Source organism: Podarcis bocagei, assembly GCF_964188305.1.
Source record: "Podarcis bocagei genome assembly, chromosome: 17".
Lineage (NCBI taxonomy): Eukaryota > Metazoa > Chordata > Lepidosauria > Squamata > Lacertidae > Podarcis > Podarcis bocagei.
This window is the reverse complement of record NC_138143.1, coordinates 12,553,466-12,578,549: the sequence shown is the minus strand read 5'-3', so window position 1 is coordinate 12,578,549 and position 25,084 is coordinate 12,553,466. Positions and strand designations below refer to the sequence as shown.

Here is a 25,084-nt window from a genome sequence, read left to right as displayed (position 1 = left end):
GCTCTTCTTGCTTCAGTGCCATGGCGGTGACAAATTGGACTTTACATGTAAGTTTGTGGGTTTTTTGCCGGTTATTTTTTATTGATTTTTCATAATTTTTAACAAATGTCACCAGATTAATACAAATTAAATACAAAGATTTGAGGAGTGAGGTTTATTACCCCTCAACCATTGCTACTGTGTCCTTTCTTTTAGTAGATCAAGATGATCAGGTGACAGCAAAAACTGCAAGGTTTTAGCAGGGGCAGTTAGAATAAGATCTATTATTTCATGGTTGATGCAAACTTCCAAAATGTATTTTGTATAGTTAAGTTTTTACCTCTATCTTCAGTACATTTTATTTTATTGCTATGGCTAGTGGCTGGTGCAAATAAAGATTCTTCTGATTCTGAATACAAATTTAAAAGCTGGCTTCCCACCCAATATGTAAGTTTTCTTTCCATTCCTTCTTTCAGGTATGGTGAATTTCAGTATCACTGCTGAAGCCAAAGGAACTGAGCTGAGCGCAGGACGAAGGGACACCGTGATCAAGCCGCTTTGGGTTGAGGTAAGCATGAGAAGATTGGCATCTGCAAGAGACGGAAAAGGGTTTTGTGGACCACAGTGGTGCACATTAGCAACCAGTGTCATTTAGTGGTGGAGAGGTTGGAGTTGGAGCTGCAAAGGTTTACAGGCAAGAGGACTGGCTTGGATTCATTTGTGCAGCCCTGACTTCACTCCTGCCCTGCCCTGTAAGGCTTAGATGTCTCTCTCACACATGAGACGACTCTGGAATTTAATTACTTCAGATTTATTAGTCAAATAAAAAAGTCCCGGTCGGAGCTCAGCTAATCTCCGTCCTCCTCAGATAGCACAGTTGCCAGAACTGAGCTCCGCCCCCTTTCCCCACAACAGGAAAACCTGCACCTTCTCTTCCTGTCATTTTCACGCTTCTTGGCCAGGGTGATCCCTGTACTCCTGTATCTGTGTCACTGTCTGAGCTGACAACTTGCATTCTTTCCCTGTGTCCAGAGATCAAGTTACGTCTGCTCCCTGCTGCTGCTCCCTCCCCTCTGCATTCCATTCTTATCTGTTCTCTCTCTATGCCTACGTTCTCATTCCCTCTCAGTGAAGGAACATCACTGACATCCACCATCCACCATCATCATCATAAGGGGACGCAGGTGGTGCTGTAGTCTAAACCACTGAGCCTCTTGGGCTTGCCGATCAGAAGGTCAGCAGTTCGAATCCCCACGACAGGATGAGCTCCCATTGCTCGGTCCCTGCTCCTGCCAACCTAGCAGTTCGAAAGCACGCCAGTGCAAGTAGATAAATAGGTACTGCTGCGGCGGGAAGGTAAACGGCGTATCCATGCGCTCTGGCTTCCATCACGGTGTTCCGTTACGCCAGAAGTGGTTTAGTGCTGCTGGCCACATGACCCAGAAAGCTGTCTGTGGACAAACGCCGGCTCCCTCGGCCTGGAAGCAAGATGAGCACCGCAAGCCTATAAGTCGCCTTTGACTGGACTTAACCGTCCAGGGGTCCTTTTTTACCTCATCATCATCATTTCATTTGTATGCCGCCTTTCCACAGTTAAAACAATTCTCAAGGCAGCTCGCAATATGAAAAGATTTACATAATTGCAAACAGAGCAAAGTAGTCATAAAAATCAATAAAACACATCAAAAACTGCATAACCAAACTGAACAATTTCCACATAAAAACACAGATACTAAAAAATTAATATCAGTAACAACAAAAACTCCTGATTAAACTTTTCCCAAAATACCCCAGTCCTTGCTGGGCAGCAGCAGCAGTTCTTATGAAGCCTGTCAGGACCCACCCTGGGCCAGGTGGAGAGAGGCAAGAACAGGGCCTGACAGGCTCCCAGGAAGTCCAGGGAAGCTGCAGTGATTTGGGTGCCGAGAGGCTGTCTCTGCCCCACCACACCAGCTGATACTGGTGGTAAAAGGTAAAGGGACCCCTGACCATTAGGTCCAGTCGTTACCAACTCTGGGGTTGCGGTGCTCATCTCGCTTTATTGGCCGAGGGAGCCAGCATACAGCTTCCGGGTCATGTGGCCAGCATGACTAAACCGCTTCTGGCGAACCAGAGCAGCGCACAGAAACGCCGTTTACCTTCCCGCCGGAGCGGTACCTATTTATCTACTTGCACTTTGACGTGCTTTCGAACTGCTAGGTTGGCAGGAGCAGGGACCGAGCAACAGCAGCTCACCCCGTCGCGGGGATTCGAACTGCCAACCTTGTGATCGGCAAGTCCTAGGCTCTGTGGTTTAACCCACAGCGCCACCCGCATCCCGATGCTGGTGGTATATGAGCACAAATGCCGCTATAGAGAGGAACAGGTCCTTACAAGGGGTTGCCCAGTGTGTGCATAGGTTTGGCATGATACATCGTGGAAGCCTAGAAGTACATGGGTGGAAAGCAGAAGCTAGCTGGCAGTCCCGAATGAGGAGGAATAGATAGCGAATTGTTCCTCCACTTATGGATTAATTGAGACCTGCAGTCTGGAGGGTCTTCAAATGAAGCCCAGGAGAACTATGCAGGCAGCATGGATGCTCTGTATTATTCTGGCTTCTTCCCTATTTGCAAGCTTTATGTTCTTTTAAACTGTGGGGAGTATTGTTTTCATATTTGTTCATTATTGCGTTAGGCATTTTTGAGTTTTTATATGCCCTGAGATCCTTAGGTGGTGTAGAAAATGAATGGATGGATGGATGGATCCATGTATTACAGTATTTTAATACTTTGTTGGAAGCTGCCCAGAGTGGCTGGGGAAGCCCAGCCAAATGGGCGGGGTATAAATAATAAATTATTTTTATTATTAATTATTCTGTATTTTTCATCTTACCGTTTCCTCTGTCATCCAGTCTGAAGGCATCAAGAAGGAGGTTACCCAGAGCTCTCTGATCTGCGTAAAAGGTATGCGCTACATGCATAGAATAAAAATCCAACATTTCCATAATTGTTTATAGATGTTGACATCCCTTTATTTGGTTTTACTTCGGCAGGTGTAAAATACAGAATTGTGCCAGCTGCCAAACGTGTTTGTTATAGTTGAATTTTCTGTTACATTGTTGGCTGCCTTAAATATATATATTATTTTTAAAAGGCAGAACAGAAATACTATAAATAAAAATATCCAATACTGATACCATTAATTCTTAGCTTCAATTACTGTTTGAGAATAAGAACCTGACCCACAGCAATCCTGAGCCTTAAATAGCATTGTGTCCAATACAATGCATTTAAAGCACTTTAACAGTCATTATTGTTTTATTGTTATTTATTAAATTTCTATACCGCCCTATACCTGCAGGTCTCAGGGTGGTTCACAGGATAAAATCACAATATAAAAACACAAAATACGCAATCAAAATAAAAACAAGAACAACCCAAGAACTTTGGCTTCTCCCAAGGAGTCCTGGGAACTGTAGTTTAAGGGTGCTGGCCTCAAAGAGCTAGAATTCCCAGCATCCTTAACAAACGACTGTTTCCAGGATTCTCCATGACTGTTGAAGTGGTATAAGAATGTTTTAAATGTATAGTGTAGATTAGACCTAAATACTGAAGTCAAATATTCACGGGCTATCCAATTATAACTGGTGGGTAAATTAATTTCAGCTCCATTACCACCATTTGCCAGTTTCTTCACTTAAAAGCTATGACAAAGGCTCCCATGCTATATAAAGAATGTTGAAAGAGGACCCACATCCAGACCCCATTATTTATTGCTGTAAATCCTTAGGTACCCCAGTCTCTGAAACAATAACCTTGAACTTGCCTTCAAATCTGGTGATTGGATCAGAAAAAGCTTCACTTTATGTCCTTGGTAAGTTCTCAGAATGTTATCATACTTGAAATCTTTATTTCCTGTTTGCACCTTGTGTAAGATTGTTGTGACATTTCATATTTGATGTGATTTTTTTTCCTAGTATGGCATTGCTCCATCAAAATACAGTTGTACCTTGGTTGTTGAATGGAATCCATTCCGGAGGCCCGTTCAACTTCCAAAAACATTCGACAACCAAGGCACGGCTTCTGATTGGCTGCAGGAGCTTCCTGCACTCAATTGGAAGCCGCGTAAGCTACGTTGGACATTCAGGTTCCAAAGAACGTTCGCAAACCAGAACATCACTTTCGGGTTTGCGGCGTTCGGGAGCCAAAATGGACGTGTACCAAGGTGTTTGACAACCAAGGTATGACTGTAATTGTGAGGTGTCTCCCCTAAGTCATTTCTTGATCTGAAACACAGCAGTCTTCAGCACCCCTGAGTGTGCAGAGAAAGGCAAAAGCTGCCGCTCATTCTCCTTTGCCATTCTAACATCAAACCTCCTTCCCAACACACACGTACCAGTTCCCTTCTTTACTCTGTGCTTAGCCTGGAGTTGTATATTTACAATGAACCAGGAATTAATTACAGACTTGATAGTGGGCTGGGGTAAAGATTTGGTTTGGACCCCATTTTGGTGCTTCAGAAAAGAGCCATGTTTATCCTGTAGCCCTTGGGAGACCGTGATTTGGCTCACAAGTATTGTAGAGATTTCTTCCCCTAATGGCTATACCTTTTTAAACTTTGACAGAATTAGATTAAAATTGCAGATATTCTAGGTGGGGGAGAACTAGAGGGGATTTGCTCTGTGCCCTGTGATTTTGTGGACAATCATTTTATTATGAAAACAGCATCCATTGTAGAGGTAACAAGCAGGGTGCCAACTTGAATAAAATATTGGAGACCAGCCCCACATAATCAATCACAATATGCAGCTCACGCACGCCATTTGATTGGAAATGCCCGTCAACTTTTGGGGCCTCCAGCCCCCTCAATTATTTTATGGGGTGGGGCTGAAGGCTCAGCCCTTAGGAGTTTGTTTCTATGTGACATGGAATGTATACATGCCCATATTCTTTTTTAAAAAAATAATAATTACTTTTTATTCAAAATTAAAACAAAACATATTATCCAGAAACATATCATCCTTATTTCCCCCCCATTTTTCCTCCCTCCCCCCACAGAACCCACCCACCCCCACCCGCCGACTTCCCTCAGTTCCAGTCTTTGATTTCTCTAGAAATGCTGTTTTCTGCATGTTATACAGTTGTATGGATCCTCAAACTATTTAGCTGATTATTATCAATAAAAAGTTTGTGAATGTTTATTCAAAACCAGCCAAGGAGTCCAGTTCGCTTTCTTGTGTCTTCAAATACTTTGTAAAGGGTTCCTATTCATCTTTAAAGTCACAGTTATCCTTGTCCCGTAGCTTGTATGTCAGTTTTGCCAGTTCTGCATAATCCATCAATTTTTCTTGCCGTGATTCTTTAGTTGGGCTTTCTTCAGTCTTCCATCCTTGTGCTATTAAAACTCTCGCAGCCGTTGTCGCATACATGAATATGTTTTTCAGCTTTTTTGGCAGATCTTTCCCAACAATCCCTAATAAAAATGCTTCAGGTTTTTTAACAAATGTTAAATGGAACATTTTCTTCAATTCGTTGTATATCATTTCCCAAAAAAAATTAATTACCTTACAATCCCACCACATATGATAAAATGTCCCCTCCTTTTCCTTACACTTCCAACATATATTTGAACTAGCTTTGTACATTTTCCCTAACTGCACTGGTGTTGTTTAAATGCCCATATTCTTTTGCTCCCAAGGTGACATTCTGGGCACAGCCATGAAGAACGCTGAAAATCTTCTCCCAATGCCCTATGGTTGTGCGGAACAGAATATTGCCATGTTCTTGTCCCATTTATATATTTTGTTCTACCTGACTGATACAAAGCAGTTGACAGAAGAAAAAAAATCCAGGATCATTCGAAATTTAAATGCTGGTGAGTACTTTCAAAACTGACACTGTGAATATTTGTAACGGCATCTGCCAAGTCGCTCTTTCATTTCAATGGCTGCAGCGTAGGCAGCCATACATGTTTAGGCACATGAAGGTATAGCACGAGCACAAAGAGGGCACTGGCATGTTCTGTCAGGTTGAGCACATTTCATGCACACCTTTTGCATAAAAGACATGCTATCCCTTGCATTCACCAGTACAATATGCATTTTGTATGCATATTTGATATGCACATTGTGTTGCAAAATCTAGAGGAGTGCATCAACCCAGTTGGATGGGCGGGGTACAAATATCGTATTTTTCGCTCCATAGGGCGCACCAGACCATAGGGCGCACCTAGTTTTTAGGGGGGGGGAATAAAGGGAAAAAATTATTTCTCCCCCCCCCCCAGCCCCAAAGAGCAAAGAAGCCTTGGTTTCCTCTTTAGCCACGCACAACCGCTCCAGCCGGGAGAAGCTGTGCACCGCTTTGTTTTTAGCCGCGGGGCTGGGACGGGGGAAGCCCGAGCTTCCCCCGACCCCAGCCCCCAGAACAGGCTGCTATCCGCAAGCCTTCGGAGCCCAGCGGGAACTCCCACTGGGCTCTGAAGGCTTGCAGAGAGCTGCCTGAAACCTGGAGAGTGAGAGGGGTCGGTATGCACCGACCCCTCTCGCTCTACAGGCTTCAGCGAAAGCCTGCATTCGCTCCATAAGATGCACACACATTTCCCCTTCATTTTTGGAGGGGGAAAAGTGCGTCCTATAGAGCGAAAAATACGGTAAATCATCATCATCACCACCACCTCATGGGGAGCTGCGTAACAATTTGCTGGCAAGTTTGGGGCACATCAGGTCAGTGCTCTGTGGAAAGCAGACTGAATAGATTTCTCCCCTAAAATGCTGCATTAAAACTTTCCTTTCTTGTGAAGGAGAAATAAAACCAATTTGGCAGCTCAAATGATAGAATAAAACACAACTCAGACATTGAGCCCAGGGGTTTTCATTTGCTTTCACAGGCATGGGTGAATAGAAAGTTTTCCACTTGACACATAATTAAATACATAAGGCACCAGGCAAGCCTCCCAAGGGAGCCTATTCCATAGCCAGGATGCCACCACTGAGAAGGCCATCTCTGCCCTTGCCATCTTCCTCACTTGAAATGTATTTGATAGTTAAAGGGGGAAAACACCTAAAAACATGGTTTGCTGTATTTTTCTTCCACTTCAGGATACCAGAGGCAGATGCCATTCAGACTCCCTGATGGATCCTTCAGTACTTTTGGAAGCAGGGAGGCAGAAGGAAACCTTTGGTAAGACCTGTGAAGTTGCTTTAAGGCCTCGAGCGGAAACAAGATGGCGGTGCACCGTTCCTTTAGATGTGGGGCTGATGGGCTTCCAGGACCGAATGTCTGAGGAAGGCACTGGGTTCCAACCTGGGGGCACTTGGGAAGATGAGTTCATTCCTGCTGCTCCCACTGGTACAAGCATTATAGGTTTGTCCTCTTAGCTCAGAACAAGAGTCCATTCAATCCAGCTTCAACAGTTGGCCAGCCATTTCAAGTGGGAAGCTCATGAGCAGTGCATGAAGTACTAGCCTCCCCCCCCTTGTTTGCCCTCAGCAAGTGCTGGCGCTAATCCACTGTTTCCCAAACGTGGGCCTCCAGCTGCTTTTGGACTACAATTCCCACCATCCTTGACTGCTGAGTCCTGCTAGCTAGGGATGATGGGAGTTGTAGTCCAAAAACAACTGAGACCCAAGTTTGGGAAACTCTGTTCTAATCCATTTGGGTCCATTAGACTTTGGCTGGCTATTATTATTATTATTATTATTATTATTATTAGAATTTATACAGGTGAAACTCAAAAAATTAGAAAATCGTGGAAAAGTTCATTTATTACAGTAATTCAACTTAAAAGGTGAAACTAATATATGAGATAGACTCATGACGTGCAAAGCGAGATATGTCAAGCCTTTATTTGTTATAATTGTGATGATTATGGCATACAGCTGATGAAAACCCTAAATTAGCCATCTCAGAAAATTAGAATATTAAATGAAATCAGCAAAACAAGGATTGCAAATAGAGCAATACTGGACCTCTGAGAAGTAGAAGCATGCATATGTACTCAGTACTTGGTTTGGGCCCCTTTTGCATCAATGACTGCAAATAGCAAATAAAGGCTTGACATATCTCGCTTTGCATGACATGAGTCTATCTCATATATTAGCTTCACCTTTTAAGTTGAATTACTGAAATAAATGAACTTTTCCATGATATTCTAATTTTTCAAGTTTCACCTGTATACCACCCTATACCCAGGGGTCTCAGAGCAGTTCACAGAATAATATCCATTGATTGATCTGTTATCTGTGACTGCTTAATCTAGGAGTCGGCAAACTAAAGCCCGGGGGCCGGATGTGGCCCACTGGGCTCGTTAATCCGGCCCATGAACCTTGCAGACCCTGCCACCCGCTTGGTCAGTCCCTGCGCTAAACCAGTATGGTGCAGAGGGCTCACCGCGCAGGGTCTGACTTCCGCAACGCTGGCATGGCTTTGGATTGGTTGCAGGAGGCTCCTGCAGCCAATCCAAAGCCACGAACACCTCTTCCTTCCTGCTGAGGTGGCCGCGTATGGCCAAGAGCCGAGTGGGAGGAAGCGGTGGCGGCAGGGAGGCTGCCTCTGCCTCCCAGGCCAGTAGCATTGGCTTTGTGCCCCACAGACTCCTGGCTGAGTCAGAGGATGACGATGACGACACTGCCGAAGACAAGGCGGTATCAGCAGCTGCGGCATGAGTGGCAGTGGGGGGGTGCTTTCGGGAGAGGGTGGGTCTGGCCCCTCACAAGGTCTGAGGGACAGTGGACCGCCCCCCCAAAAAAAGTTTGCTGACCCCTGGCTTAATCCTTTAAAAAACAAAAAACAAACTCTGCTACCAGGGGTGACAACTGGAATAAAATATTGTAAGCCTTACCATGCATAATTGATCATATGATGCTGTTCACGGGTACAATTTGAATGGCAATGCCCTTCAACTTGGGGGGCTCTGCCTCCCCAATATTTTAATGGGGGGGGTGAAGACCCCTCAGCCCCTAGGAGTTGGCTTCTATGTCTGCTATAAATCGGAAACGATTCTTTCCCGTCCTTCCGCTGAGCTTTTCATCAGCGCCTCTGCTGGGTTTATCCTGCTTCCCTAATTCCAGATGGATACAGTCCTTTGTGCATATTGAAGCATTGGAAGTGGTGACTCTGGTCTTGACTTCTTCCTGCTTTGCCAAGTGCTGTTCTCATCCCAGGCCCCTCTGCTCTTTGTCCTTTCAGGCTCACCACCTTAGTCTACAAAGCATTTGGACAGAGCTCACCTGCTATATTTGTAGATGAAACCATCCTGAATCAAGCACTCCTCTGGATTTCAAGCAAACAGGGGCCAGATGGCTGCTTCAAGTCGGATGGGAAAATCTACAACCAAGCCTTAGAGGTGGGAATGGATTAATCGCTTTCCCACAGGAAGTTATGGACAGTATAAATGGAAATTGTTTGTGTGAGGGATGTGATTTTCAATACGATGGACTGAAACCCTCCTTGCCCCCAATTTCCTGAAAATATGGGGGGGGGGCAAAGTATGCTTTCTCACTGGGGAGGGGAGAAAATTGTTGGAATTTTGTGGGAGGGGTTGTCACTTACCTTATAGTGTGTTTCATGGAAGTGCAGTCAGTAGGGAGCTCTGTAGAGAGCTCTGTGCTGCTCTGAGTTGCATGGGTCTTTTCTCACTTGAAGAAATAAGGGAATAAATAGAAAACTCTTGACCACCTTGAGATACGTGGCAACCCCTTCTAAAACAAATTCAAATAAATCTATTATCTCCACCCAATGAACTTTTGGGAGGGTTTTGTTTGGCGCTCACTCACCCAATGAATGGGGGAAAAGAAATGTCCAGCACAGTTCTACTTTTATCTGAAGATTGCAGGACCAGGCATCAAACTTTCCATACCCCAACCCATATAAATAAGAGACAAATAAGACTGGTTTGGGGTCAAAACAGGCCACAACTTTATTGAATACCTATGAAAGAGGTTTGGCTTGGGCATGGGGCAATCTAAGTATCGTATTTTTCGCTCTACAAGACGCACCAGACCATAAGACACACCTAGTTTTTGGAGGAGGAAAACAAGAAAAAAAATATTCTGAATCCCAGAAGCCAGAACAGCAAGAGGGATCGCTGCGCAGTGAAAGCAGCGACCCCTCTTGCTGTTCTGACTTCTGGGATAGCTGTGCAGCCTGCATTCGCTCCATAAGACGCACACACATTTCCCCTTACTTTTTAGGAGGGGAAAAGTGAGTCTTATAGAGCAAAAAAAATACGGTACTTCCGGCCTGCCCACCGGATGTGACGCGTGGTCAACCCAGGCGGGGGTTCCTAAGACTTACATCAAATAGGGTGACTGCCATTTGAGAGAGTGCCTTCGGTCCTGGCCCCCCTGGGCACACGTGGCCACTCCCCCCCCCCCAAGATCCCTTTAATGGGATACCCCAGCGTTTGGAGGGGCAGGCAGAGACTACAACCTCCCCTCCACCCAAAACAAAGGATTGCCCCAATGCCCAAACGGTTGTGGCGATTGCTATGAGGTAGGCAAAACCACTGGGTCAGAGCCAATTAGCCCGGTGGGCAAATTCCTACCTGGACCCATAAAGAACAGCTACCACCGTAACCACAGCAAAGTCATTGACTAGCAGCGTAAACCATGGGTGGGTGGGGAAACCTGGTGCAGGAACAAACAGGCAGTGCCCGGGTATGGGCTGCTTAAATGGGCAGGGTGCAGCTCCGAGGGAAGCCCACCATCGGCTCCATTGGCTCTGCCCCCTGGCCCAGCCCAGGTCCCAGCCTGCATCCCCATTTGCCAAAGCAGGGTGCAGGCTAGGATCGGGTTCCTGATAGGCAGCAGGGGCTTATGCCCCCATCGCCTATCAGGAAGGGCACTGCAGTTTGAATTCCTCTCTCGGGGCCCCAGTGAAGCCTCATCCGTCCTGCAACGCTGTGGCACCAAAAGGGGTGAGTGGACTTGCAGACCAGATTCATACAAGTAGAAACAGTGCAAGTCTCTGCATAGCTATCTGGAAGAATTAAATCCCACTGATGAGGACTCATCCACAATTCCACGTGTGCCATACCTAAAAAGCACAGGTCCAAGCTGTTTTCCCCTTGCCCTGCTCATTTCCAAGGGAAAACTCACTTTTTAGCAATAGATCGGAATGAATGGCAATCCAAGAGTGCTGAAAAGAAAGCAGCAGGACAAGAGCAAGTGTAGAGAAGTCCTTAGTTTAAGGGTATTAAGTCTCAAGTATGTATACTTACAGGGACGTGGGTGGCGCTGTGGGTTAAACCACAGAGCCTAGGACTTGCCGATCAGAAGGTCGGCGGTTCGAATCCCCGCTATGGGGTGAGCTCCCATTCCTCGGTCCCTGCGCCTGCCAACCTAGCAGTTCGAAAGCACGTCAAAGTGCAAGTAGATAAATAGGTACTCCTCCGGCGGGAAGGTAAACGGCGTTTCCATGCACTGCTCTGGTTCTCCAGAAGTGGCTTAGTCATGCTGGCCACATGACCCGGAAGCTGTACGCCGGCTCCCTCGGCCAATAAAGTGAGATGAGCACTGCAACCCCAGAGTCGTCCACAACTGGACCTAATGGTCAGGAGTCCCTTTACCTTTATCTTTATGTATACTTAGGACTGCAGGTTGAATTTCATTTCCAGGGATTGTTGCAGGGAAGCAAAATGAAAAGCCCAACAAAATTTCTCTAGGGAGGGGACTTTGAGCTATTACACCCCTGTTTTAACTGATTTTTCCTTTGCAAATAGGATGGAGCGGATCAAAACACCATACTCACGGCCTATATTACTTCATCTCTACTGGAGAGCAACCTCAAGAGCTCGGTACTGATTTACTATCACTCTAGTTTTCATAGATATTTCTTAGGCAGTTCCTTTAAGATGTGTTAAAACGCCACGCTTGCATTTCAGTTTCCATACTCTTTCATCTTATTTAACGCCACCGGGAAATCAGCATCAAGTCAATCTAGAATCTCAGCCAACTCCAAGGAGATGTAACAAACCTTTCTTTTCGACCTTCCCTTATTATCTGAATTAACTATAACATAATGTAAAGGGTGCTCCTTCATCCAAAGTTCTAATTAATTGCATTTTTTGCATGTCTCCTTGATCATTCTTGAGTACTTGAAGTAAACAAAGAGCACAATCCAATGGGAACAATAGAATAGGGCAATAAAACAGTAAAACGGTGAGAACAGCTGCCTCGCCTTGCCTCAGAGGCCGGCGGCCATCTTGATAATATATAACAATCTCTCTTAAACCCTAGTATCCTGTGGTGCGGGCTGGCCTCTCCTGCTTGGATGCTGCTTCTGATGGGCGTGTTAGGAGCACGTTTGAAAATGCTCTCCTGGCCCATACATATGGTTTAGCTGGCAACGCAGAAAAACAGAAACATTTCTTGGACGTCTTGATGACATCTGCTACTAGAAATGGTAAGTGGTATACTGTTGTGATTTGTGGCTTGCCTCCATGAAATTTGTCATGCACTTTTAGATTTCTAGCAGTGGCACCACTTGAATTTTGGTTGTTTACTTCAGCCATGCCATGGCAGCCCACCCATTCAGGGACACTGCTTTATCTCTGAAATGTTGGAGGGTATGCAACAGGCTGTAATAATTTGGTGGTTCATATTGTGGTGGCACTGCTTTGGTGGTACCCCGAGTGTGAGCGCAACCCAACAACTGACCAAGAAATGAGTGTGCACAAAAATAAGCCATGACTTTATGACAAGCAGACCTAGGTGTCCCTATTAAAATTCATTATGTTATGCCCACTTCTCAAATCTGTGAAGGTCATTTTGAATCCAGATTCTGTCTTCTGCGGCATTAGCTCCCCCCACAGCTTGGCGTCATCTGCAAATTTGATGAGCATCCCCTCAATTCCTTCATCCAAATTGTTTATAAATATGCTGAACCACAACGGGCCCAGGACACAACCTTGTAGCACCCCACTTGCCACTTTTTCTCCAGGATGAGGAGTTATGTGTCGAGGACCCCTAAGATACCCCTAAATAAAACACGTTCACACATCAGTTTTGTTTTGGTTTTTGGCATAATTTTGGCCACAACTTTATTGAATTACAGTAAGTGAGTGGTTGCTTAGGCATTGGTTAGTGACTATCTGTACCCACTTGGAGGTAGGAACAGAACAGACAACCACACCCATGCAGAAGTCAGTAAGGGTAAGCAATTTTGGGGAGAGAAAAGCTGGGTGCCAGGCTCACACCTCTCCCCAAATGCTCCCTGGGGCTCTTGCATGGCCCTAGCCCTTTGTCAGGGATACAGACGAAAGCATGGTGAGCCCCTGGATTCCTTTAACAGAATACCCTGCAGCAGCAGCATTGGAGGGGCAGGCACAGCCAACCTCATCCCCTCCACCAACCAAAATATTAACCAATGCCTAACCGCAACTTACAAGTTGTGATGATTTGCTACGCAGTAGGCAAAACTCAAATGGCCCCAGGCAATCAGCCAAATGGTAAAATTCTTACCAGGCCCCTGCTCCAAAGCAGACAACCGCATGACAGGCATAGCAAGGTCAGCGCAAACAAACCCTAAATAAAGGGAGGGTAGCCAGGTAATCCAATGTGCGCAGCGAAAAGAAGAAGCTCAACACTGTGCATAGGGACCTATATAGCACCCCCATCAATCAAATAAAATTGCAACAATCAATTTTCCCCAGCAACAATGGAGGTGCCCAATCAAATCCGTGGCCATCCAAACTAACCCACCCAGCAACAGGGGATGTCATGGTTGCTCCCACCGCAACACGTGCTCTCCATGAAGGAGAAGCCACTCTACCATTAATGAGCACTCTTTGGGTTCAGTCAGTCAGCCAGCTACAAATCTACCTAACAGTTGCCTCATCCAGCCCACACTTTACCAGCTTCTCCACAGGAATATCATGGGGTACTTTGTCAAAAGCCTTACTGAAATCAAGATACATTACGTCCACAACTCCAGAACTGTTCAGCTGCCTGCACCTCACTTTGGCAGATTAGAAAGATAACTACTTCAAGGCAGTGATTTCTCTTGCCCTTACCTTGTGGCACATACATGAGAAAAGATTGGTTGCTGCAGATCAATATGAAAGCCAGGAAGCTTGACATGGAAGTACATTGATAACCACTGTTTCCCTATAACTTAATAGCCTCTTCTGCATCTTCAGGTGGTCTGCTGTACTGGAAAAGGGAAAAGAGGCCCAGAGTAGAAGATTTCCCTTCTTTCTACATTCGTGCATCATCTCTTGAGATTCTGATGAACAGTTATGTACTGCTGGCGTGGCTTAACCGACCAAACCTATCCCAGGAGGACCTGACAATCGGCTCACAGATGGCGCGGTGGCTGGTCAGAAACCAAAATTCTTTAGGAGGCTTCTCCTCCTCTCAGGTAACTTATACATTAATTGGGAACTGTATGAAGAAGTACCTTCTGTTGTCTGTCCTGAATTGATTGTCAAGTCAGTTTAACTGAATAATCCTGAGTTTTAGGGACATGAAAGAGGAAGGGAAACTTCTTTCCATTCACCTTCTCCATATATGTATGATTCTTTCCAGGACACTCCTGTGGCTCTCCTGGCTTTATCTCGGTTTGGGAATCTGACCTTCACAAAAGATGCAGAAAATACAGTGGAGATCAGTGCTGGGGGATCTTTTAAGAAGGTTTTCCAGGTGACAAGTAGCAACAGTGTCCTGCTGCAACAGGTTGAATTGCCCAACATCCCCGGAAACTACAGTGTGGAAGTGAAAGGTTCTGGGTGTGTCTACATTCAGGTAAATGGCATCCCTAGCCCACAAGTACCTCTGCTGCTTAGTCACAGAGCTATTGTCAATAATAAAGTAGCTGCCCCCTGTTATATGTGCTATACATTATTTTCTGTTTCAGACATCCCTGCAATACAACATCATCTTCCCTACACATGGCTCTGGATTTGCTCTCACAGTGCGGACAAAAAATGCTTCCTGCGCAAGCAACTTTCTGTCCAGATTTGATCTTGAACTGAAAGCCAGGTAATGAAAAGACTGCAAAGTTATGCCTATCCCCTGTTGACAACTTTGCCATGCATTGCTGTATAAAGCAATATTAGGCACTTTGGTTATTCCTGGGGCCTTGCTGGAAATCCATTTGGTTTGTACAAGGGAGAATATAGGAGCAGCAGATCTGCATATTATTTGTTGGGGCAGATTGGGATTGGCAGCACTGCGTTTGCCATAGCTCTGTTGACACATGGAAGAGGTGCAGAAATCAGCATCCTAAATTTGTCCAGGTTCCGTTTACAAACAAAAGGAAGTCTAGCTCCTCAGGTTGTGAAGATGTGCTTGATAGTACATGAGTCTTGGGAGTCAGAGGGGAGGTGCTGAAAAATATCTCCCATGCCTGTTATAACGCCCTTTCCTTTCTGCTAATTCACATAGTACTTTGGTTTTTAAAAAGGCAGAGTAAGTTATGCCAAAGAAATACATTTGCATATTTTTAGAAACTTGAATAATTCTAAAGTCGCTGCAGTCATTCTTTCTTGTGGGAGAATTTGAATTACCTTGGAACAGGATTCAGCATTTTGTGTCTGAACCGTGGAATCCAAAAATGAGGATCAAACTACGCATTACTTTAATTGTGCAACATCTGGATATTCATTTTTTAAATGTAATTGCACACTTGGTGGGGGATAGGTTATTATCAAGACTGCAGACAGTGAGGTGGTGTTCAACACTCTGCTCTCCAGCCTTGATTCTAAGAAAATCATCCCTACTTCTGCTATGCAGCTCAGAAAAAAGTTCCCAGTGGCAGCAGTGAGAATTGTTGTTTGTTTTTTCTGTGCTACATAACCACATGCAGGTGGCATTTTTTGTGGGATTGCAACTGGGGAGTGCAAAGTTAAACCTTCCCTCTCTACATGCTGAAGTCCTGATGATACTTCCTCCTTCACTGCCTATAATTAAAATAATAGATGATAGATAGATGAGAGAGAAAGAGAGCCTTTAATGAACTATGTAAGACAGTGTGTACTATATCCTAAAAGAGCTCTTTGCAGTATCTTCTCAGTTTGCTTTTGACTCAGTTTGCTCAGTCAGAATACAAAATGACACCCTTTTTTTTCTTGTTTCAAGATACACTGGAGAGCGCAACGCATCCAACATGGCTATCATTGACATCAAAATGCTGTCTGGTTTTGTCCCTGTCTCATCATCCCTAGAGCGGGTAAGATTTAGAAAAAAGTGAATGAGGCACCCTAGGAGAAAATGGCTGGATGAAGTAAAATAATTGTTGTTTAGTCGTTTAGTCGTGTCCGACTCTTCATGACCCCATGGACCAGAGCACGCCAGGCACTCCTGTCTTCCACTGCCTCCCGCAGTTTGGTCAAACTCATGCTGGTAGCTTCGAGAACACTATCCAACCATCTCATCCTCTGTCGTCCCCTTCTCCTTGTGCCCTCCATCTTTCCCAACATCAGGGTCTTTTCCAGGGAGTCTTCTCTTCTCATGAGGTGGTCAAAGTACTAGAGCCTCAGCTTCAGGATCTGTCCTTCCAGTGAGCACTCAGGGCTGATTTCCTTCAGAATGGATAGGTTGGATCTTCTTGCAGTCCATGGGACTCTCAAGAGTCTCCTCCAGCACCATAATTCAAAAGCATCAATTCTTCAACCTTCTTTATGGTCCAGCTCTCACTTCCATAAAAGCCAGGCTTAAAAAGTGTCATCGTAAATGATGTCATAGGAAATCCATACATTACTCAGGCTAGTAATCCTCCAGCCTTAGTTCATCATTTCTGAAGCTGCAGAGCAACAGGCCAAAGTCTGTTACCGTTTTCCAAGGCGCGATCACTTTTGTTTTCACACGGAAGTGGCACTGGTACATCTGCAATCTTGTTTGTTGCCTATGGCACCCACCCAAATACATAGAGCGTCTGCATGCCAGCAGCCACAGTAAAGTGCAGAACTGAAAAAGGAAGCCATGAGCCATGGGGCAGAGGCTCACAGCAAGAAGGTTTGAGATTTCTGTATGGAATTGGTCCAAAAGGAAGAGCTTGCCAGGTTCAGTAATGTTTGCAGAGCCTCTGGCTGTTTTTTATGACCTGATTGCTATAAATCTGTCTGAACTATTCTTATTCACTTTGTTATGATTCATCCCTTTCCTGAAAGCAATAGTATCTTTCTCTCCTTGTTTTTATTGTACAGCTCCTGGGCAAGGTGATGCGTACCGAAACCAGAAATGACCATGTCTTCTTATATCTGGAGAGTGTAAGTTTGCCTGAAGTTGCATCATTACAACAAACCTGCAAAAGATCTCCCTCTCATAAACTGTCACTGATATTTTCTTTCTTCCTGTGCTCAGGTATCATCAAAGGAGATTACCTTGACATTAACTCTAGAAGAATCCCATCCTGTGTCCAAAAGCAAACCAGCTGCAGTTCGAATGTTTGATTATTATGAAACAGGTAGGAGACTTGCTCTCACAGTTTAGGTGTATTTTGTGTACTTTGATTTCGTAGTTCCCAGAAGCCCATATAGTTTCATCACTAGAACTGCCATAAATTTTACTGCCGCTTCCTTCAACAAGTATCCTATAGGACATGAGTGTCCCATGTTTGTGTTGACATTTCAATTGTCTCTTTTCTGAAGGGACACGGGTGGCACTGTGGGTTAAACCACAGAGCCTAGGGCTTGCCGATCAGAAGGTCGGCGGTTCGAATCCCCGCAACGGGGTGAGCTTCCGTTGCTCTGTCCCAGCTCCTGCCAACCTAGCAGCTCGAAAGCACATCATTTTTTTTTTTTTATAAAATTTTTATTGGTTTTACGAAATTTTTTAAAAAACAAACAAACACTTAAGAAAACAAACATACACGTATAATTTCATAACATATTTTCATAAACCTCTTTTCTAAGACTTCCCCATACCCCCCCTTTCTGCATCCCAATGTCCATAATTTTATATAGCAACTCCCAATTGTTACTTTCCAACCTTAATCATCTTAGTCATCTCTATATTCTAACCTTATGTCACTGTATCCCTTTGTTCCTAGAAACCAAAACACTCTAACATTCATTAAGTTTATAATAGTCCTTAAGATATCTTTTGAATTTTCTCCATTCTTCTTCCGCTGTCTCTTTTCCTTGATCACGGATTCTGCCTGTCATCTCTGCCAATGTCATATAGTCCATCACTTTCATCTGCCATTCTTCCAGAGTGGGTAGATCTTGTGTCTTCCAATACTTTGCGATGAGTATTCTTGCTGCTGTTGTAGCGTACATGAAAAAAGCTCTGTCCTTCTTTGGCACCAATTGGCCGACAATGCCCAAGAGAAAGGCCTCTGGTTTTTTAGGAAAAGTACATTTAAGTACCTTTTTCATTTCATTATAAATCATTTCCCAGAAAGCCTTAATCTTCGGGCATGTCCACCAAAGGTGGTAGAAGGTACCTTCAGTCTCTTTGCATTTCCAACATTTGTTATCGGGCAAATGATAAATTTTTGCCAGCTTGACTGGGGTCATGTACCACCTGTATACCATTTTCATAATGTTTTCCTTTAAGGCATTACATGCCGTAAATTTGATACCGGTGTTCCATAACCATTCCCAGTCGTCTGACATAATGTTATGACCAACATCCTGTGCCCACTTAATCATGGCTGATTTGACTGTTTCCTCCTCTGTATTCCACTTCAGCAACAAGTTATACATTCTAGATAAATTCTTAGTGGTAGGTTCTAGCAATTCGGTTTCTAATTTTGATTTTTCCACCTGGAAGCCGACTTTCCTGTCCTGTTTAAAAAATTCCATTATTTGACGGTATTGAAACCAATTTTCCACTTTATGTTTCAATTTTTCCTGGCTTTGTAATTTAAACTTATCTCCATCCTGTTCTAAGATTTCCCAATACTTCGGCCATCCGACCTCCATATTGAGTTTTTTCACAGCATTAGCCTCCACTGGTGACACCCATCTAGGGGTTTTATTTTCCAATAGATCTTTATATCTTATCCAAACATTAAACAATGCTTTTCTAACAATGTGATTTTTGAAGGCACTGTTAACTTTATCATACCAAAGATATGCATGCCAACCAAAAGCATTGTTGAAACCTTCCAGATCCAAAATGTCTGTATTCTCGAGGAGCATCCATTCTTTGAGCCAGCAAAAAGCTGCTGCCTCATAGTACAATTTTAAGTCCGGCAGGGCAAAACCCCCTCTTTCTTTAGCATCTGTCAGTATTTTAAATTTAATTCGGGGCTTTTTGCCCTGCCAGACAAATTTCGAAATATCTTTATGCCACCTCTTAAAACATTCCATCTTGTCAATAATCTGCAAGGTCTGAAACAAAAATAGCATTCTAGGCAATACATTCATTTTAATTACTGCAATTCGGCCTAACATTGACAGTTTCAAATTTGACCATATTTCTAAGTCTTTTTTGATTTCTGACCAACATTTCTCATAGTTATCCTTATACAAATTCTGATTCTTGGATGTTAGATAAACCCCTAGATATTTGACCTTTTTGACCACAGTCAAACCTGTTTCCTCTTGAAATTTCTCTTTTTCCATATCTGTTAGGTTTTTCCCTAAAACTTTGGTTTTTAGCTTGTTCAACTTAAATCCAGCTACCTGGCCAAACTGTTGTATTATTTCTAATACCTTTTTCGTACTAGTGTTTGGCTCTTGCAAAGTCAATACTAAGTCATCTGCGAACGCTCTTAATTTGTAATGTTTAGCTCCGACCTGCACACCTTTAACCTGCTGGTCATTTCTTATCATATTCAGCAAAACCTCCAGAACTGTAATAAAGAGTAATGGGGAGATCGGGCACCCCTGTCGTGTTCCTTTTTCTATCTTAAGCTCCTCAGTCACCACATTATTTACAATCAGTTTGGCCTTTTGATGAGCAGCTCGAAAGCACATCAAAGTGCAAGTAGATAAGTAGGTACCGCTCTGGCGGGAAGGTAAACAGCGTTTCAGTGCACTGCTCTGGTTCACCAGAAGCGGCTTAGTCATGCTGGCCACATGACCCAGAGGCTGTACGCCAGCTCCCTCGGCCAATAAAGCGAGATGAGCGCTGCAACCCCAGAGTCGGCCACGACTGGACCTAATGGTCACGGGTCCCTTTACCTTTACCTTTACTCTTCTCTGAACACCTGAAAGAGAAAATGTGGATCCATGCAACATCTAATGTTGTGCTCTCTCCTGTCCCTCCTACTAGATATAGCTGCCCATAGTGAATATAACACACCATGCCGCCAAGAATCAGCTTGAGCCCGAACAAAGAGGGAGGTAAGTCAAAGGAAGGGCTGCTAGCTATGCAGGCGCTAATAGAACAAAGAAAAGCAAAACTTGCATTGATAAAGAAGAGCTATTGTGGACAGTGGTGTAGCATGGGTTGCCAGTGCCTGGGGCCAGGTAGAGAGGGTGGGTGGGAAACGGACAGAGTATGCATGCACATCCAACTGCCTAACGGCAGCCACATCACCCAAGAGATCACAGCCACAGAGATAAGAATGAAGAGTTATTCCATTGTCTGGAGACGTCACTTCCTGATTCTCATGCAAAAGCCATTTTCAATGGAGCCCAGCAACGGAAACATGCAGCTGTATTGAAGAAGCAACAGGGGTTGAAATTTTGCACCCCTAACAATTCTGTGCCCAGGGCAACTGCCCCTGTGCCCCCCCCGGCTATGCCACTGGTGGTGGATTAGAGTTGCCTCTTGCTTTGAGGCACTCCCAGCAAGGGTAATTTTATTTACCATAGTTAGATGAATGTGTTTCCCACCATTGCTCTGAAAAATACAGCATTCAGGGTGGCTTACAGCATATAAAACTATTCACCATACAATAAAAGCAAAGCCAAAAAATAAGGATAAGAAGTCAGCGCAGTAGAGAATAAAAATTAAGGAGTACAGCTAGGTGTCTTGATCCCTTTCCTTTTTAAGTCTTATGTGGTTTATTTTATTTGTATGTTTGTATCTTATGCCAGTCTGTAATAAAGTTTTTTGTGTTGTCTTTGACTGCTGCATTTTTTCTACTACTGTATTGTGGCCTTTTTTTCCTTTTGCTAGATGTATTCTACCACTAAAATTGTGGAGTTTTTTAAATAATAAGATGGCATATAGGTTGTATGAAATAAACAATTGCAACTTTTGCTATTCCCCCTTATAGAGGGTAGGAGAAATGGCTCCAAGGCCCATTTAAACATGTTGACGCAGCTAAGACTTAAAATCGCATTTTCAACTTACTGATTCCTATGTCCATTTCTTAAATGTCAATTTTTATTTCAGCAGGAAGATCAGAAGCTATATCCCTGTGTCTGATGTGGTTCAGAAAAATCACCATTCCAGAAAATCTGCTCAAAATATTACATTGGGTTGAAATATTTTTGGCTGGGATCTCACTCCACATCTCTCTGACTTTCAGAACTGTATTTTGAATGTCTCATTTGTAGAATAAAATTATTTCTAGTTGCTATAACCATTTGCAAATCTCTCTTTTGCTGTTGTGAGTTTCTTTGCTATTTGATGATTAGAGTATTTCAAATACTCCAGAAACAAAAAATTCTGGCAGAGCTGGATTGGGCCATCAAGCCAATGGGACAGGAATGCAAAGAGTTTTGTATCTATCTGTGTTGAAAAGTGTGCAGACATTTTCTTCCATACTGACATACCATAGTTTTTACTATGGGAGCAGATTACCGTATTTTTCGCTCCATAAGACGCACTTTTTTCCTCTTAAAAACTAAGGGGAAATGTCTGTGTGTCTTATGGAGCGAATGTGTGGTCCCTGGGGCTGGGGTGGGGGGAAACCGGGTTTCCCGCGCCAGCCCCAACAAGCTCTGGGAGCAGCAGGAAGACTGTGCGCAGCCTGTCCACTTCTCCCTGAGCTGCTCTTTGGGGCTGGGGGGGAAAACCCGGGCTTCCCCCGCCAGCCCTGGGAGCAGCGGGCAGGCTGCGCACATATGCCCTGTGCTCCTGAGCAGCTCTGGGGTAGCCCATGAAGCCTCCGCAGGGCAGTAGGATGAAGGCTCCCCGCTGCCCTGTGGAGGCTTCGCGGGCTACCCCAGAAGCCAGAACAGCTAGAGCAAGCGCTGCACAGTGCTCCCTCTCACTGTTTTAGCTTCTGCCTTAGCGGCGCAAAGCCTCCGCAGGGCAGCGGGGAGCCTTCATCCCAATGCCCTGTGGAGGCTTCGTGCAGCTACCCCTGGCTTTTGCCAGTGATGGGCTGCCTTTCTCTCTCCTCAGGGAAAAGCCTACAAGAGCCACACACACGCTCCATGCGGCTTGTGAAAGGGAGCGCTGAGCAGAGCCTGGGATGCATGCAGGCTCAGCGCTCCCTTTAAATAATATTTTTTTTCTTGAATTCCCCCTCTAAAAACTAGGGACGCCTTATGGTCAGGTGTGTCTTATGGAGCAAAAAATGCGGTACTCTGTCAGCACAAGCAATTCAGGTTGCCTGATTGAATGCCCTTACTTCTCTTTCCTCTGTGTATTGTGCTTGGGGTTCTCCCAGTCTCCCCAGAGTCATTTTTTTTGGGGGGGGCACATGGTAGGAAGATGGGGGGTGGCCTTGTATGGGCTTCTGCTGATGGGACTCATTAGCTGAATCCCACCTTGAATCTCAAACTGTATTTATAATGGCTCTCTCAGGAATTATGTGCTCCTGGGAGAAGGCATGTATGGTGCATCTATTATATTTATTTCATTCATGTCTCACTTTTCCTCATTTGATGACAAATCCAAAGTGGCTCATAAAATCACATCTCCTCCAACATTTCTCCAGTGAAAACAGGGACATCCTTTTCCACAACAACAACAATTTTGTTATGTATAACCCGCCCATCTGACTGGGTTGCCCCAGTCACTCTGGGTAACTTCCAGCACATATAAAAGCATCATAAAACATTAAACATTAAAAACTTCCCTATCCAGGGCTGCCTTGAGGTGTCTTCTAAAAGTTGTATAGTTACTTAACTCCTTGGCTCCGGGGTTACTTAACTCCATACTCTCCAACATTTCTTTTATGAGAATAGGGATGTCCTAAGGAAAAGCGAGACATTCTAGGATCAAATCCAAAACTGGGACTGTCCCCGGAAAATAGGGACAGTTGGAGGGTGTGAAATAACATCATCACTGTGGTAACAGATAATAAAACTCAAAAATCACAGTAATAAGCTACAGTTCTATAGCAGCAACAGGGATGAGGGTGGCGCTGTGGGTTAAACCAGAGCCTAGGACTTGCCGATCAGAAGGTTGGCGGTTCGAATCTCCGCAACGGAGTGAGCTCCCATTGCTTGGTCCCTGCTCCTAGCAGTTTGTTTGTTTGTTTGTTTGTTTGTTTTAAATAATATTTTATTGGGTTTTATCAATAGAAAGTTTAGAAAAATACAAAAATGAAAAAGATACAAAATTACAAAATACAAAAATACAGACATTAAACACAAAGAAGAAGAAAAACACATATAAAAGAAAACAAAAATTCCCTCTTTCTTAAGTTCTCCTCTTTAGTTAACTTATTTTCCTGACTTCCTCACGTCTCCCATTTTTGTATCCCTTTTAAAAATTGGTTCAGCAAATTCATGTCCTATTAGTTTATCTATTATTAATCCCATCTTACATTTTACCTTGTTACTAGAACCCCTTCAATTCATTTCAATGTCATCAGCATTCAAAAATTTTACAATATTTCTGCAAATAGGTTTTAAATTTCCTCCAATCTTCTTCCACCAACTCTTCTCCCTGGTCTCGGATTCTGCCAGTCATTTCCGCCATCATATAGTCTATTAGTTGCATCTGCCATTCTTCCAAGGTGGGTAGATCTTGTGTCTTCCAATGCTTTGCGATGAGAATTCTTGCTGCTGCTGTAGCATACATAAAAAAAGTTCTATCCTTCTTTAACACCGATTGGCCCACTATGCCCAGGAGAAAGGCCTCTGGTTTCTTCGGGAAAGTATATTTAAATACCTTTTTCAGTTCATTATATATCATTTCCCAGAAAGCCTTGATCCTTGGGCACGTCCACCAAAGGTGAAAAAATGTACCTTCAATTTCTTTACATTTCCAACATTTGTTATCGGGCAAGTGATATATTTTTGCAAGCTTGACTGGAGTCATGTACCACCTGTACATCATTTTCATAATATTCTCTCTTAGGGCATTACATGCCGTGAATTTAATCCCGGTGGTCCACAACTTCTCCCAATCAGCAAACATAATGTTATATCCTATATCTTGTGCCCATTTTATCATTGCAGATTTTACCGTTTCTTCCTCAGTATTCCATTTCAACAGCAGATTATACATTCTTGAAAGTATCTTAGCATTGGGTTCTAACAATTCTGTTTCTAACTTTGATTTTTCCACCTGGAAACCAATTTTTTTATCCAAGTTATAAACCTCTCTTATTTGAAAGTAATGTAACCAGTCTCGCACCTTCTCTTTAAGTTTGTCATAACTCTGCAATTTCAATTTGTCACCTTCCTGTTCTAAAATTTCCCAATATTTTGACCCCTGCTCCTAGTAGTTTGAAAGCACGTCAAAGTGCAAGTAGATAAATAGGTACTCCGGTGGGAAGGTAAACGGTGTTTCCGTGCGCTGCTCTGGTTCGCCAGAAGCGGCTTAGTCATGCTGGCCACATGACCCGGAAGCTGTATGCCGGCTCCCTTGGCCAATAAAGCAAGATGAGCACCACAACCCCAGAGTCGGCCACGACTGGACCTAATGGTCAGGGGTCCCTTTACCTTTACCTTTATAGCAGCAAGAGAGGGCAATAAATTCTCATAACCAATGGCATTACAAATTATTGGGTTAAAATCAGAACTGAATTGACTCAAGGCTTTCTGAACAGGCCAAAGTAACAGGGTGTGAGTGCTCGCTGGGCCAAGTTGAGGAAGCTATCCCATGAAGCTGGTGCCTCTGCTGGAAACATTTTGCTCCTGGCGGATCTTGCTGAGCTTCATTTGGCAATGGCAGCCAGAGCTAAGTCTCAGATACTGAATAGGTTTTAGTCATGAGATATCGAGATTTCAAAAAGATTTACTAGAAAATAATGTTAGCTACTGTCAAAAATGTATAGTTTGCTTTTAGAATGGCACACAAAAGATGAACAGGTCAAGTAAGTGTAATGATTCACTGGGCAAAGGATCTGGGACATAATATTCAAATGGCAGATTGGGAAAGGTT

General features: G+C 44.0%; 2 protein-coding genes across 3 annotated transcripts in view; one reads left to right on the top strand and one right to left on the bottom strand.

Moving 5' to 3' along the window:
• LOC308576591 (ovostatin-like) overlaps nt 1-21,380 on the top strand; it is a 51,332-nt gene extending 29,952 nt beyond the window's left edge. Inside the window, exons 21-36 of one of the 2 annotated variants that reach the window (XM_081176115.1) lie at nt 456-547; nt 2,870-2,921; nt 3,748-3,831; nt 5,656-5,832; nt 7,055-7,136; nt 9,144-9,300; nt 11,677-11,751; nt 12,194-12,359; nt 14,095-14,315; nt 14,483-14,698; nt 14,811-14,935; nt 16,034-16,124; nt 17,101-17,163; nt 17,258-17,360; nt 20,120-20,190; nt 21,194-21,380. In XM_081176115.1, coding sequence (XP_081032241.1) covers nt 456-547; nt 2,870-2,921; nt 3,748-3,831; nt 5,656-5,832; nt 7,055-7,136; nt 9,144-9,300; nt 11,677-11,751; nt 12,194-12,359; nt 14,095-14,315; nt 14,483-14,698; nt 14,811-14,935; nt 16,034-16,124; nt 17,101-17,163; nt 17,258-17,360; nt 20,120-20,172 — 1,757 coding nt within the window. In that variant the 3' untranslated portion in view covers nt 20,173-20,190; nt 21,194-21,380. Of the gene's footprint in view, nt 1-455; nt 548-2,869; nt 2,922-3,747; nt 3,832-5,655; nt 5,833-7,054; nt 7,137-9,143; nt 9,301-11,676; nt 11,752-12,193; nt 12,360-14,094; nt 14,316-14,482; nt 14,699-14,810; nt 14,936-16,033; nt 16,125-17,100; nt 17,164-17,257; nt 17,361-20,119; nt 20,191-21,190 lie in introns of both variants that reach the window. The other variant, XM_081176114.1, reaches the window with a different exon arrangement.
• The window catches only part of LOC308576859 (olfactory receptor 10T2-like), a 158,780-nt gene that overhangs the window by 102,245 nt on the left and 31,451 nt on the right, over nt 1-25,084 (bottom strand). The window lies entirely within an intron of this gene.